This window comes from Aptenodytes patagonicus, chromosome 2, assembly GCF_965638725.1.
Source record: "Aptenodytes patagonicus chromosome 2, bAptPat1.pri.cur, whole genome shotgun sequence".
Lineage (NCBI taxonomy): Eukaryota > Metazoa > Chordata > Aves > Sphenisciformes > Spheniscidae > Aptenodytes > Aptenodytes patagonicus.
Genome location: NC_134950.1, coordinates 129174868 through 129188600, shown reverse-complemented (window position 1 = coordinate 129188600; position 13733 = coordinate 129174868). Strand labels below are relative to the sequence as shown.

The 13733-nt window shown below is 40.1% G+C and overlaps 1 protein-coding gene across 4 annotated transcripts in view; it reads left to right on the top strand.

Annotated features, from left to right (window-relative positions):
• Window positions 1-13733, top strand: part of LOC143156936 (ubiquitin-conjugating enzyme E2 E1) — a 45824-nt gene that overhangs the window by 30087 nt on the left and 2004 nt on the right. For all 4 annotated transcript variants that reach the window (XM_076331195.1, XM_076331194.1, XM_076331197.1 and 1 more), the window contains one exon: window positions 8125-8257. In XM_076331195.1, coding sequence (XP_076187310.1) covers window positions 8125-8257 — 133 coding nt within the window. The remainder of the gene's footprint in view (window positions 1-8124; window positions 8258-13733) is intronic.

Genomic DNA, 13733 nt, shown 5'->3' with positions numbered 1-13733 from the left:
TTCCCACATTGATACGGACAGCACAGGAGATGGGCATGGAGGACAGAAACACAGATGTAAGTCCCAGCTTGATTCTGGAATGGCAGGTTAATTGTGGTGGATTTCCATTTTCTCTAGTGGATAAAACATGGTATTTAGGGGAGAGCCCTCTGATCGTTTTAATGTAGCACAGTCAGGGCTGCTTATGGGGGGGAATGGGGCATTATTGAACTGGTTTGTTGTCAGAGTGGGTAGTTTCTTTTCCATGTGTGAAGAACCTACTATGTCCAAATAAGTACCAGGAGGAAGTAGAGCTTCTATTTTCTCTTGAGGGGTATGCTACATTTGAGATTAGTGACACAAGAGCTTTCATAGTCATTAATAGTATTGATTCTCTTTTATTGTCTTTAAATACAGGACTATCAGTTTGATGCTGGGCAACCACTTTAGGAGTATGTTTGCTTTACGAAAGCATTAAAATTACAGAAGCAAATAGGTTTACTAGTTATTTCTATACCAACTTTGAAAAACCTGTTGGAACATGAGGAGGCCCAGATCAAATGGTGTCGCTGCAAAAATGCAGCATTTGTGAAACTGCCTGGTTTTGCTTACCAATTGTAAATTACGCTTCTGTGTCATAAATACTAAATTTGGAAATGAGGTCTGATGATGTGAAGGAATTTCTGTCCCCATGTCGGCAGCTAATAGTCCAGTTGACAAATGGCAGGAAGGAAACTGATGTAAAAATAACACAAGGTTAAGTTGGCAGAGCACAGTTTCTACCATCGCATCTTCTTGTCATTTTAAATAAGCCATTGCTAATTGTTAGGCGAGTCAGATTCTCTTCTACTCTTTCCCAATTTGTTTCATTGTTTCTTGTGCAGGGTATTATTTAATGGGAGATGCAAGGTCAAATATAAGCCAGTACATTTTAATTTATTTAATTTTTGGTCATGGTGTCAAGCTATAACTATGAGAAGAAAAGGAAAACAGATTTGCATACAATGAAAATAATTTCATTGACTACTTAAAGTCTAACATTTTCTGTATTTGCGTACTGTACGTACTAAAGCCACAGACTTGCAGAAACAGTCGGCCTCTCTGTAGTCATGTTGGACACTGAAAATGTTCCTACATGTAGTGGGACAAACTTCCAGTGCTTTGAGGTGGAGCAGGCTAGGAAGAAGCCACTGCAAAGAAAAACGGAAGCCCTTGAGAGCTGAGCAGGCTGGATTTATTTTCAATTTTGGAACCAATGCTAAATGGATTAATTTCTCTTGAACCTTTTTATGAGCACTTGCTCCTAAATTGAAGTGATTATTGTTAAACTAAATAGAGCTGCAGCACACTCCTGAGAATATCATGTCTCCTTCTGACCTCCCTGTTAACTGAGATTTTATTTTAAATCTTTGAAGCCTGGTTTAAAAATCAAACTTGGCAGTGAAATTATTCAAGAGGGTTGGCCTTTTCACCAAGTAGTTTAGTAGTAACTTCACAGTAGTATTTTGCAGAGTCTGAAATATTTCAGGTGAAGGTCCTGGATTTGCAAGTACTCCTGGGCATTCCTCTTCCTGTTGTAATTGAAAAGAGCGGGATCTTGGCAACGATAAGGCTCTTGGTTGTTGTGTGATCTTATTGCCAAGTATTTTTTTATATAAACTGGAAAATGTATTCTTTTTTTTTTTCACTTTCCACAAAGAAATCCCCCTGAAACAGTTTTCCTTGAAGTCTCGTAAATCCTGCATAACACCTTATCAGCTCCATTATCAAAGCTGTTTAGTTATTTAGTTCCTTTTTTAACCTTGTAAGAATGTAATTCGCTGCACCGTTTATCCTCCAGTTTAAGCTTTGTGCAATTTATGTGCAATTTTTCAAAACCCCCCTCCCCAATTTTACATTAGTCTGATACTTAAGGGAAAAGCTTTCCCAGATGCTAAACCAGAAATTTTGTCCGTGCTCTTCTCTGTTAGAAATGTGGGATTTGTAAGGTTCTTACCCTTGTGCAATAATATTGTGACTGCCATTTTAAATTTAAGGCAGAAAATACAGTACCTTCAATGAGTTACAAGAAAAATAATAGTATTTACTGCTTTGTACTTGAAAACCATGCCCCTGAACATGCCTTAGAAGGAGAATTAAGTTTTGTTATCACAATTTTATGGTTTGGATTGCTGTAGCAATATAATGTTCCATCTTTGCTCACTTATCTCTCCTTTCCCTCCTTTGCTCCCTTCTTATGTTTTAATTAAAGACAGCTGCAACTTTTTCCTCTTGCTGTCTTTTCTCTGTGTCTCTCATTGAGCTCACAGGCATTTCACCTATGGTCAATCCATCATTTTTAGCTAATGTTAACACAGAGGAGCAGCTTGGCTGTGTATAATGACAGTGGGCAAAAAATATCACTCTGATTCACGTAGTCACATGGTAATTCAGTATGTTACCTTTAACTTTCCACGGTTGCCCAGGAGGGGTTTTGTTGTGTTGTGATTTTTTTCTTTCTTTCTTTCTTTTCCTTTCATTTCCATTCTTTGACTAAAAGTGGGAGGCAAAAAAATTATATCCCACTTTTAAACTACTTGACTAAAAAATGGCAATTAAATGGATGGCCCAGGGTATCCTTTTAACTACCTCTGTCTTGTGTGGTTGAATTTCTTCTAATAACTGTGTAATGTTTTAATGCTTATTTTATAATTGAAAACCTGTGTAAGTTGTGTACACGAGTCTTTGGATTGCATTGTAGCATGCTTAGCATAGCGGGGTCCTGTCTGTGAATGGAGTGTCTCGGTGCTATAGTAATAAAAATAATAATAATACATTTTGGTAGCTAAAGCATGTGCAGAAGGTGACAATTTATTTCTAAAACTAGAGCTATGCATTAATATGAAGTTTTTGAAGTGACATTGTGGCCAAAGGATTAGCTGCTTTTTTGTTTGGTTGGTTTTAACTCTGTTCTTTGACATTACCATTTTTAACACAGCTTGCTTCAAGATCTGTAGAGCAAAATTTCTTTGAATGAGGGATTTTATAAGTGTGTGTTTTTCAATGGCTAAGCTAGATGAGCTGTCCTGCTTCTTTGTAGACCCTGCACCTGCCTCCCCCATTGATCTGGGACTTCTGGGGTACTTTTGCAATCTCTGCACCAGATTCAGCCTAACAATGTTGGTGAGAAAGCTCAGCGTGGACCCACTTGGTGGACTACCAGGAAAAAAAAAAAGCATATTTACCCTGAGGTCAGGAATGGGGTGGATTAGGAGGGAAAATCAAGGTGCACCAGAACTTCATATGAGATTGATATGCTGCCTCCCTGCCAGTCAAAATTTCTAATGCATTTTGGGCTTGCATCTTAAAAAAAAAAAAAAAAAAAAAAAAAAAAAAGGGGGGGGGGGGAGGGAAGAAAGGAAAAAAGAGACCCTCTAACACTCAACTAAATATTTGCTAAAGCTGCCTAGTAAGGTGATGTGTATATGACCAAGATGCAATTCCATGTTCAATCATTCACTGTTTCTTACTACAAAATAAAACAACAAAAAAAAATTTGACGTTGCTATCAGTTTGTAACGGTGCAGCTTTATGTTGGAGATCATTAGATTCTCTGCCACCTTGGAATTCCCATGTGCTGTTAGTATGTTGTTTGCTTTCTGATTTGAGCTATGTCCCTCGGAAAAGGTCATGTCTGCAGTGTCTTTGGAAATTCTATTTATTTTCCGCAAGTGTGCAACTTCAAAACAGCATAGCTACTTACATCAGACTCTTCTTGTTTAGGGCAAAATAGCCTCAAAAATAGAATCTAGGGATATGGAGTAGTTGGAGTATGAGTTGGTGGTTTTGTTACTTGCAGTTTTAACTGAAACATTGTAGTTCTTCATTAGCTATTATTTACTTCAACATACCATGAAATTGCCTGTCTTCTCACCACCGTGGTGAATAGCCGTCTCTAGCATTTTTAAACTACTATCTAAACTAGTTAGCTTTTAAAAGGAATACATGCCTCTCTGATATAGCAGGGTATTAACCTAGTGTCTGTAGCATCGACTAATTTTTGATTCGTTTGTCACTACAGTGACCTGCTATTGCATGATTTCCGTATCTCAAAGAAGAGGAACTGAAGTATTCACTGGGCTGCATTTTCACTAGAGGAAAAGCTTATGTTATCATGTGGTCAACTCCTAGAAAGGACAAGGTAGTTTCCAAATGTACTAGCAAGTTGACATAAACAGTGGGCTTTTTCTGAGTCATTCTCCTGGAAAGTACCAGCAGTGCGTCCCCAGGGATTTTTGTACATTAGCTGTAAGTGGTGAACACCAAAAAATCCTGCCTTCCCTCCATGGCATAGGCATACTTTGGGTGATTTGCCCAGGGATGCTCGGGCAAAGGAGGGAGCTGAGTTTGTGCACCAAAAATATCAGAGTGGTATCACGTAATGTATGCCTGAGGTGGAGGTTGTATCTGCCTGGCTTAACACAAAAAAGCCACAGGCGGGCTGTTCTTGCAGACTGTCTGTCATTTCAGCATTTTTAATACATGAAAAGGCGCGTGTCTTCTCCATGAACACTTAATCCCTGAGACAGTCCTATGTTCACAATTGCTCAGTACTGCAAGGCATCTGAGCATGCAGCCAATTTACCTAGGCATCATTCTGCTCCCCAGCCTCTGCTGCAGGCGTTTCTAATTTATCTGTTTGGTTTTTAAATCGAGAAAGAACATGGCGCCTGCCAGCAAACGGAGGCAGAGCAAGATGAGGTTTTTCCAAAGCAACACAAGGCTGGCTGGGACTTGGCCCAGGCAGAATTTTGAGCTTGGTCTCACCTGTGCCGAGACTTTTTCTCTCTGCCTTGCCTTTACCAGCAGGATTCAGACTGCTGCTTGTAGGCTTAGAAAGGGAGGTAGTCCTTGAACAAAAACTACCTTGGCACTGGACGTTATTGTCATAACATCTGCCCAGAGGATAAGCTAGCAGCAACTTGGGAATGATCAGAAACAGTTGTTACAGTGGGTGCAGCGCATCTTCACTGCGTACATCACTGTTTTGCCAGGGAAGAGAGATCTCAGTTGCACTGTTGTATATAACGTGCTACCTGGTATAATAATGATGAGTTCGATTTTTCAGTTTTCTTTCAGATGTCATCTTTCAGTCTGCATTACCAGTCTCTCATATCTTTCTTTGGAATTGAAGCAGTTGTGAGCTATTGAGTTCAATACAATACAGAAAGTTGTTGCTCTCATACTCTTGTCTTGCAGTGGAAACAATTTCTATTTAATTGGTTAAAATTGTCTTCCCAGTGATCATACGTTGGACAGCTTCAAAATGTTGCATTAGTAGATCTAGACACTTAATTTGAGCAGTGGTGACACACATCAAGCAAGGTGGCAGCTGTGCCTGTGAGCCCTGTATCTATGCATCAGTGAATTTCTTTTTGAAGCAGATAATTGCAAGGATTTTAAACAAAGAATGTAATCTTTAACCTTTGACAGTTGCTGTATCTCCACCAAAAGTTAATGCCACTGCACTTATGCTGTGGTCCAGTATTGTCACTTTTCTATGAAGCACTAGGTCTTGTTGAGCTGCCTAATCCTAATTTAAATCCGAGCAATATTGCACTCTGAAGCTGACTTGCATCTTCCTCTTTCAGTCTTTCCTTTATAAGAAATCAATGTTAATATGTAAAAATTGGACATCTACAGTTATTTCACTCTGTTAATTGAATTATGGAAAGCTTAAAAGTTAAGCTTAGTACATCACTGTTAAAGTCTACTGATGTCTTACAAAGATGTTGCACTCTTTTAATATGGAGGTCTAGCAGTATATTATTTGCATGCAGTGATAGCTCTAATTGGAAACCTAATAGGATACAAGTGATTTCTAAGACTATTGCAAATAGTAATATATTATTTTTTAAGTCTGTGGGATTTTTTTTATTGACAGTCCTTTGGGTTGAAGCTGGAAATGAAATGCAAAATGTTGAAATATTTCTCATTGGTTCAGAGGGCTGTATTCAGTGCTAATTGCACATCACATATCTTGAGTGCCGAAGTGCTCCCAGTGGGCAGTTCTCATGATATAAATTCCAACAGTAAATCGGTGCTAACAAAGCTCAAGTACCTGTTCCGTTCAGTAGCTTCATCTTTAGGGGAGGGAGGGGAGGATGGTCGCCGGTGCAACTTGCAGTAATGACAGTGTGTCAGTAGGTTGCTAATATGTACATAAAGAGGTGATTCCTTGGAGTGGTGGCTAAGGGCGCCCCAGAGAGTCCTTTTCAGTAAGCTTTCACAGTTAAGCTGGTGTCTTTCAAGAGGTAGAGCTTCCTGTCGAAATACAACGCTCTTCCAGTCTAATGCACAAGTGGTAGCTGGAGAGTACTGAGCGTCCAAATATATAGACCTGCATAGGACCGAGACAAGTCATTAAGGTGGAGCGGGATGCCACGAGTGTTCAGGATGGAATGGCTTTTACTTTAATTTAGTACCGATCTTGAGCTGCGTGCGATTTTGTGTTCCGAGGAGAGAAATCTTTCCCTAGTGGCTGGTGCGTCAGTTTGCAGAGAACCTGTCTCCCTTTACTGCTTTCTTACATGCTTTCCTTCCCCTGGAAGCATGCTTTTAGTCATAGCTTCGCTATTGTTGAACTATTTAGCACCAACATATTGTGAACTTTTATTTTTAGTTTAATCTGAAAATAAAATTTTAGGTTTGATAACAGAATTAACTCGCTTTCTCTCCCCTGATTCCCCTGCTGTCAAGAGCATGTTCGCCAGTACTGCAAAGAGCAGGGGAAAAAAGCATGTCTGATCACTGTTGTTACATTGAGAATTTATGTTTTTGTAATTGTATTTCTATTTGTAACACTGTTGCTAACACCTAGCAATTACTCTGGTTCCCTTTACATTAATCAAATGCACATTGTCATATATATATATTGAATTTATTGGATTGCCTTCCCTCTCAAGTAATACTGCTCCATGATTGTTATAATATGAAAAGAGCCTTTTTTAATCCTTCTGTCTTATATTAGCCTTGTTAAAAGAATGGGGAAAGAAGAGCAAGGCTGGTTTTCATTGTATTAGGGATGTTAAAATCCAGCCCTTTACAGAACAAGGGGAGAAGAGATTTCCAAAGTCATAGCACATCCATGATGGAAAAAGCTGTGTCAGCACCTCCCTTTATGCAAAGGGAGTTTTCAGCTCTGGCATCTTACAGATAAAATACTACCGTAGCAGCACAGAAAGAAAGAGGTAGCAATGGAGTCCTAAACCATTAATGGCTTTATAGGTTGAGCTGTACTTAGAACTACTCAGTGACATATGGCACACTGCAGAATACAAGTGTCTGAGGATCTCAGTAAAACTAATTTTCAACAAGCAGACATTTGTGTTCTGCAACACCTTTAGTTTGTACTGCTCTTGGTGAGCTGCTGGCAAGTTAGGGAGAATCTAGAATTAGACAAAGCTGATTTGAGAAAGCGCTGTTTTAATTTGACACAGTGATTTTAATTCCCCTTACAAAAGCAGTTCCACAATACAAACAATATCAATGGGATGAGTTTTAGAAATCAGTGTAGCAAAATGATAAAAGTGTAGAAAATTTTGACATTTAAGAGTATCATCATGTATTTGGCTTCCTTCGATTATACCATGAGCCTTGGTTTAGCAATAATACAGAAATATATTTTATATTTTAATTTTAAAGAACACACAAGATTAATAAAATCAACATAAGTCCTTTATTTATTTATTATGGTCTTTGATAACAGTTTTATTAAGGCTGAGCTGAAAGAGCCATTTCTGAAATACAGTAGGAAATTGTTCTTTGAAACTTAACTTCTCCGTTGTGTTGAAATTGTGTAGCGTGTTTAGGAGTAGTTCTGGGCAATGCTGCTCTTATAAATGCCAGGGGAGAGAAGCTGAAAACCATACCCCACCTCTAGTTTCTCAGCTTTGCTAAGCAGTCTGGAACACTGGATAAGTCCAGGTAAGATCTCTGAGGTTTTGGAAGCGTTCAATCTACTTTTAATCCCTGTCTTTACTTCAGGTGGTGTATGAAGTGTGACACTGAAAACTTTCTTCCATATCAGACTTGAAGAATGCAAGAGGTCATATTTATTTGAACTGTGGTAATATTCCTAAACCATTTGGTGTTTTTCTCTCTTAGCGCTGGCCCCAAAGGTGATAACATCTACGAATGGAGATCAACCATTCTAGGACCTCCAGGTTCAGTCTATGAAGGAGGTGTTTTCTTCCTTGACATCACATTTACACCAGAATATCCTTTCAAGCCTCCAAAGGTAAGAGACCTGTAGCGGACATCTTAAGTCATGAACGCTCAACAGACCATCAAGTAGCAAGCAGTGTTAATGGAATGCAGCCCATTTGAAAGCCACTCTCTTTAAGAACGTGCTTAAGCTCATTTTAGACATTACATTGGTTTCTATTTGCTCATGTTAACAGCTTTTCCAATCCTCTTGATCACTATTTTAGAGCTTGTTTTCTTTTTCCCTGCTTCTGTTTACAAGAGGTCCTAAGCAATTAGTGCAAGCATCAGGACAGGACTGAGAAACTGAAAAGTAAATAAACTTGGGGAGAGGAGAAAGGATGCAAATACTTGTTTCTCAAACCACTCAGTTACCATAAGCATAACAGTTATGTGTGTTTTAGCCACTAAAGTAGTATTTAATTTTTCAGTTTTGTTGGGTACTTGTGTTGTTCACTACTTGTACAGTAACAAACTTTTTCTGTAGGTGTGTTATATTTGTGAAGCTTTTATATTCCAGTGTTGTTATGTTCCAATGCTACAAGGCAAATACCAGTGTAAGTGAATGTTATCTTGTGGTTCACATACTTGGCCAGAGGAAGAGTGTTGGGTTACAAGACGAGGTGGTTGTGTATACACTTCATGTTTGCCTTGTATCTGAAAGCATTTATGTGCATGTTTAACCTTCTACTTAAAAGTCGTTGCATTGATGAGATAAATGCCAGTGACTGCCCCATCTTCAGACTTTGGTCTAGTCTTCAGTAGAGAGGACTTGCCATAGTTCAGGCCATCAGTCCATCTCAGTGGAGACAATGCTAATTGGTCATACCAGCCAAATTAATAGAAGCCTCCCAAATTAAGGAAACTGTTTGACTGTTCTTGCTAGCATAACTTCAGGGTTTCTGGTACTATCAACAGGAGCTTAAATTCTACCCCTAAGCTAGGGCTCCGATTCACAAACATCATGGTCTACCTTGGGGACATCTCTAGTGATTTCCTGCTGACGCCTGTCCATCCCTCTTTGGAGGTTCTCTGGCAGCACAGATGGTTCTCTTGTGTCTTGTGGTAGAGTTTAATTCAGTTCAGAATAGTTTTTCATTATTTTGGTTTCATTAGTTTGCATTAGATAATTTATTGTCCAACCGACTATATGCAATATCTTACGTCATGAGCCCAGTAAGCATTTAAAGAGGGAGCTTTTACCTTCCCAAGTGTGCTTTGCTACACCTTTGCTTTCTATGCTACAGGTCAGAAGCATTTACCGTCCCAGGCTTATCCAGCCTGATGCCTTAGAAGACCATGTTATAACTACTAGTGGTATTGAGACAGCCCTATATGCCAAGTTCCCTGATGCAGAACCAAAGATACAGTTTTGTCATTCCAGCTCAGCCCTGCTTTCTGCTCTGCGCTTCTAACAGGGATCTCTTTGCCTTTGTCTTTGGATCTAAACCCTCACCCAGATGAAAAGAAGGGTGGGAATAAAAAAAACCAGGCACCACTGAGTGAGGCCTTAAAAGACTAGTTTAGTGGAGATTCACTGTATTGTAGCAGAGTTGCATTTAAATGGAGTCTTTCATCTAGCAGAGTCCAAGTTGGTTTACAAACCATATATATGTATGGAAGTAAGATACATATAGCTTCAGTCACATTGAGATGGGATATAGGAAAAAGCGCAGCAGTGCTCTAATAGAACGTACTTGTGCTACTTGGGTACTTCAGGTTTAAAATGAAGAACCTTTCTTTTGCTGAGAACTGAAGACTCTTACAGTGGCTCCTGTGTTAACACCTACACTAGTGTTAATCAATTATAATGTGGAAAATATAATTATCACATTGCTTCTCCTTTATTCCCACTAATTTGTTGATTTCAGATTGCCCAACTGCTTGCAGTGACTGTAAATGTTTGTGGGTCATCTGGAAGTGGTAGGACTAATGTAATTACCATAGCCTTCCTATATTTGTCTTTTAGGGCAAGAAATAAAGAAACAGCTAGTTGAAACAAAACCCAGTGTATCGTTTTGAATGATAAGCACTAGTAGAGCAGTAGAGTGGTTGAAAGTCATTTCAAAAGCCTTGACCTCTGAAAAGATTAACCTCTCTAGAGTGAAAGGACTAGTTTCCCTTGAATCTTCCTTGGTAAGTCTTGCAAGACGGGTGGAAGAAAACCTCTACTGCCTCTTTGAGTCCTTGGTAATTCTTATGAGGACAGTTGCTGCTGTGCGCTGCCCCGTGGTGAAGTGCCTATAATAGAACACATTTCATAACTTGAAAATGAAATGTCATTAAAGGATTTACCTTCTTAAATAAAGTGAGGTGAAACTGGTTATCCTGGCAGGCTTCCAAGGCCTTAGGAATATGCGTGATAGAAGGTGTTGAGGCATAGCCACTATTGACAAATGCTGTGTGGTTGACGAGCATCCTAGAGGTGTGTGATGAAGGATATACAGGTGCAGTCTTTGAGGACTGGGTCTAGCTCCAGCTGAGAGTTTGATTCAGTATGTTGGAGCAAACTTTTGAGGGGAGGATGTTGCTATAGGAGAGCCAGAGGACTGTGCTGGAAGCGATACTAACAGAATCCTGGAAGGATATAAAGAGGGACTGCACTACTGTACTTGAGGCTGGAGAAATTAAAGGTCTTAAAATTTGACTTGGAAATGCATTGCACAGTACTAGGAACTTCAGTGGGAGAAATCTGATACAGGGACAGATACTTTCTCTCCTGTATAATGGAGTTCTTTTGCATTTACTGAGCATTCCATACAACGCTTTGAAGATGTTAGCGTTAATCTGTTCTCTGCTTTTATGTTTTCTCATTTTGTGTGGTATTCTGGTTTTGCCTTTGTTTCAGATAGCAACTGAGTCAGGCACATGCCGGGTGGGCCTGGATTCAGGAGAATCCAATAAACAAGTATAATTAGAATTTAAGAGTTCAGTACTTAGTCCTCAAGATGATTGCTATTCTTTTATACTACTACAATGGACGTTTTCCCAAGAGTTACATTATAGTTGGGTTAGATTTCATTTATTGAGGTGAAAACAGTAGCTTGTGTTGACCTGGTGTGTGCTTTGATCATTTGTATTAATAACCTCTAACCACTTCCTTCCCCCCACTCCCGTTTTGCTGCCTGTGTAAATTAACCTCTGCTATCACTTCAGGTTAAGGTTGAGATTAGCTGCTTTTATGCCTTTTCAAGAGCTGTGCTTAACTCTATGTAGTTACTGCATTAATGTAATCTCAGGTGGGACATTTCCAAAGGATTGTTCAGTTACACTATATTTTTCTACTATTCCATGTGCTGCTCTTTTGACCCTGAATACATTGTACTACCTTCTAAGTAACTCAGTTTCCCTTGGTTTTGGTCTGAATCTGCTAGCTTTATGTGATTCTTTTTTTTTTTTTCCCCCCTCTTTAAGGTGTAATGAACATTTACTTTAAATATTTTTGTTTGTTTTTAAGTGGGCCTCCAATTCCCCTCCCTCTCCCAGCTTCATTTGGGTTCCCTGCACGGCTGGCTTTTGTACCATCAGCAAAAATTGTAAATGGCAAACAGCTGGACTACATGTCTAACACCATCCCAGTTCTGACTTGCTGCTTAAGTGAAAACAAATTTAGATTTTTCCCACAGTGCTTTGGGTAGGTAGAGCTCCTCTAACTGTAGAAAACTGCTTTTGGTGCCATGGTTATAACCCTTAAGGATTATATCTTAAGGTTTCTTAAGGAGCCAGGCTGTTCTGCAAATACATGGGAGTCTTCTTTCTTTCTCTCTTTCCCTTCCTTCACGAATAATAATTAAAAAGTAAGTCTTATTCTTAAAGGCAAACAGGATTCGTGCTTTGTTATCGGTTATTAGTCAACTGGACTGAGAGACTGCCTACAGAGTCTTTAGCTTTTGTGCTCAGAATCAGGATTAACAACTTTCTGTCTTTACAAATTAGAACTCTTGACCTCTCGATTAATTTGGTCCTTATTGTATCAAGTTGGAAATACTCCACGCTTCCCCTTCTGGAAGTGTTTAATCTGTTAAAATTATTACCTCACCTACATTTAGAAGCCTTCTTGGAAGGAGACCAAAGCTGCAGGTCAAATAGAGAAATACTGAGCAAGCAGTGGGGCTGGGCTGAGGGCTGCTCGGGAACCCAAGGCAGAGCTGTTGCCAGCGACTGCAAATGCCACAAACTTCTGTTTTGCCTGAAACAATATGGGTTGGGGCAGGTACCACACAGTCAGATCCGCCCTCTGCTCAGGCTGATGTACATGGACTTCCACGTGACTGTAGGGAGTCATTGCTGCTTTTCCTCTGAAGATTAGATGGTCTAGGAAACAAAGGTCATTTTGGTTTCTTACCTGCTATACCTCTAAGGTTCTCTAGGTAGAAAGCAGCAGGGTTTCTTGGTTTTGGAGTTGCAGCTTGTTGCAGAAGGTGTGGGAGGGGGACACATCTCCACTGTCTTGCAGACATTTTGCTGTTCCCACCCATAATGTGCAAAAGTGTAGGGATTTGGGGTTTTTTTTATTTGTTTGCTTCCTGTTTTAATCTAAAATCCAAGCAGTTTACAAGGAACAAAGCAGAGTGTCTCCCTAAGCATGTAGTGTGGGTGTCTCCTGTGTGACAAGTAACTGCTTTTGCGAGTCTGAAAATAGCCCGTGTGCTCTGTGCATCGGGAGCGTTCTTGGCAACACTGCACAGATGCAGTGCAAGGGGACACGCCAGGCACTGGGGTTTTGTAGCTGTGTCACCCCACCCGGTGCCTGCTCCCCGAGCCTGCGAGAGGGAGAGTCCACAGGCAAAATTTTTGCATCAGAAAGACGGTAGGAAAAATGAGGGTTGGCTGGCAAGTTTTATGTGTGGGCTGGTCTAATCTCGAGAGAAAGCACTAGTGTGTTCTTGTCATACCGCACGCTTACCGAGTGTGTTTCGCAAATACCCCTGTGACCTATAAACAGACAATAAAATTTGTGGGTGTGGATAGCTGACAAATTCTGAGGATTTAGGGCATGAACCCGCTAACCTTTATTCACGCAGATAATCCTAATTCATGCAAGTTCCACCAAATTTGTTGTCACTGTTCATCCAGTGAGTCAGAGTAAGGCCTTTCTGCAGGTCACATTGTATTCTCCTGGAAACAGCTTGCAGTGCTTTTGTTTTCCTTTCGGATAACTTCTGTGGCAAGCTGCCCGGCTCATTCACATCTCCCAAATTTGAAAATAATAAAATCCAACCAACTCCCCCGATTGCTGAGCTCTTAGAAGTGGTGGGAGCCGTGATTCCAAGTGCCCTGGCCTGTCTGGGGGATTTTACAAGTCCTTAGGAGCCCATCAGGAGAGAAATGCTGGTACCAAAGCCCCAGGCCCCTTTGCCGCTGTGAGCAAAAAGACAAAAGGTAATAAAAAAAATTTTAAAACCCCACAACCTGGGTATCGCAGTGACCGTAAGCAGCCAAGGTTGGAAACTTGGCCGTTGTTTTGCAGGGAGATGGTATGTGTGTTGTCAGCCGTGAGCCCATGCTGA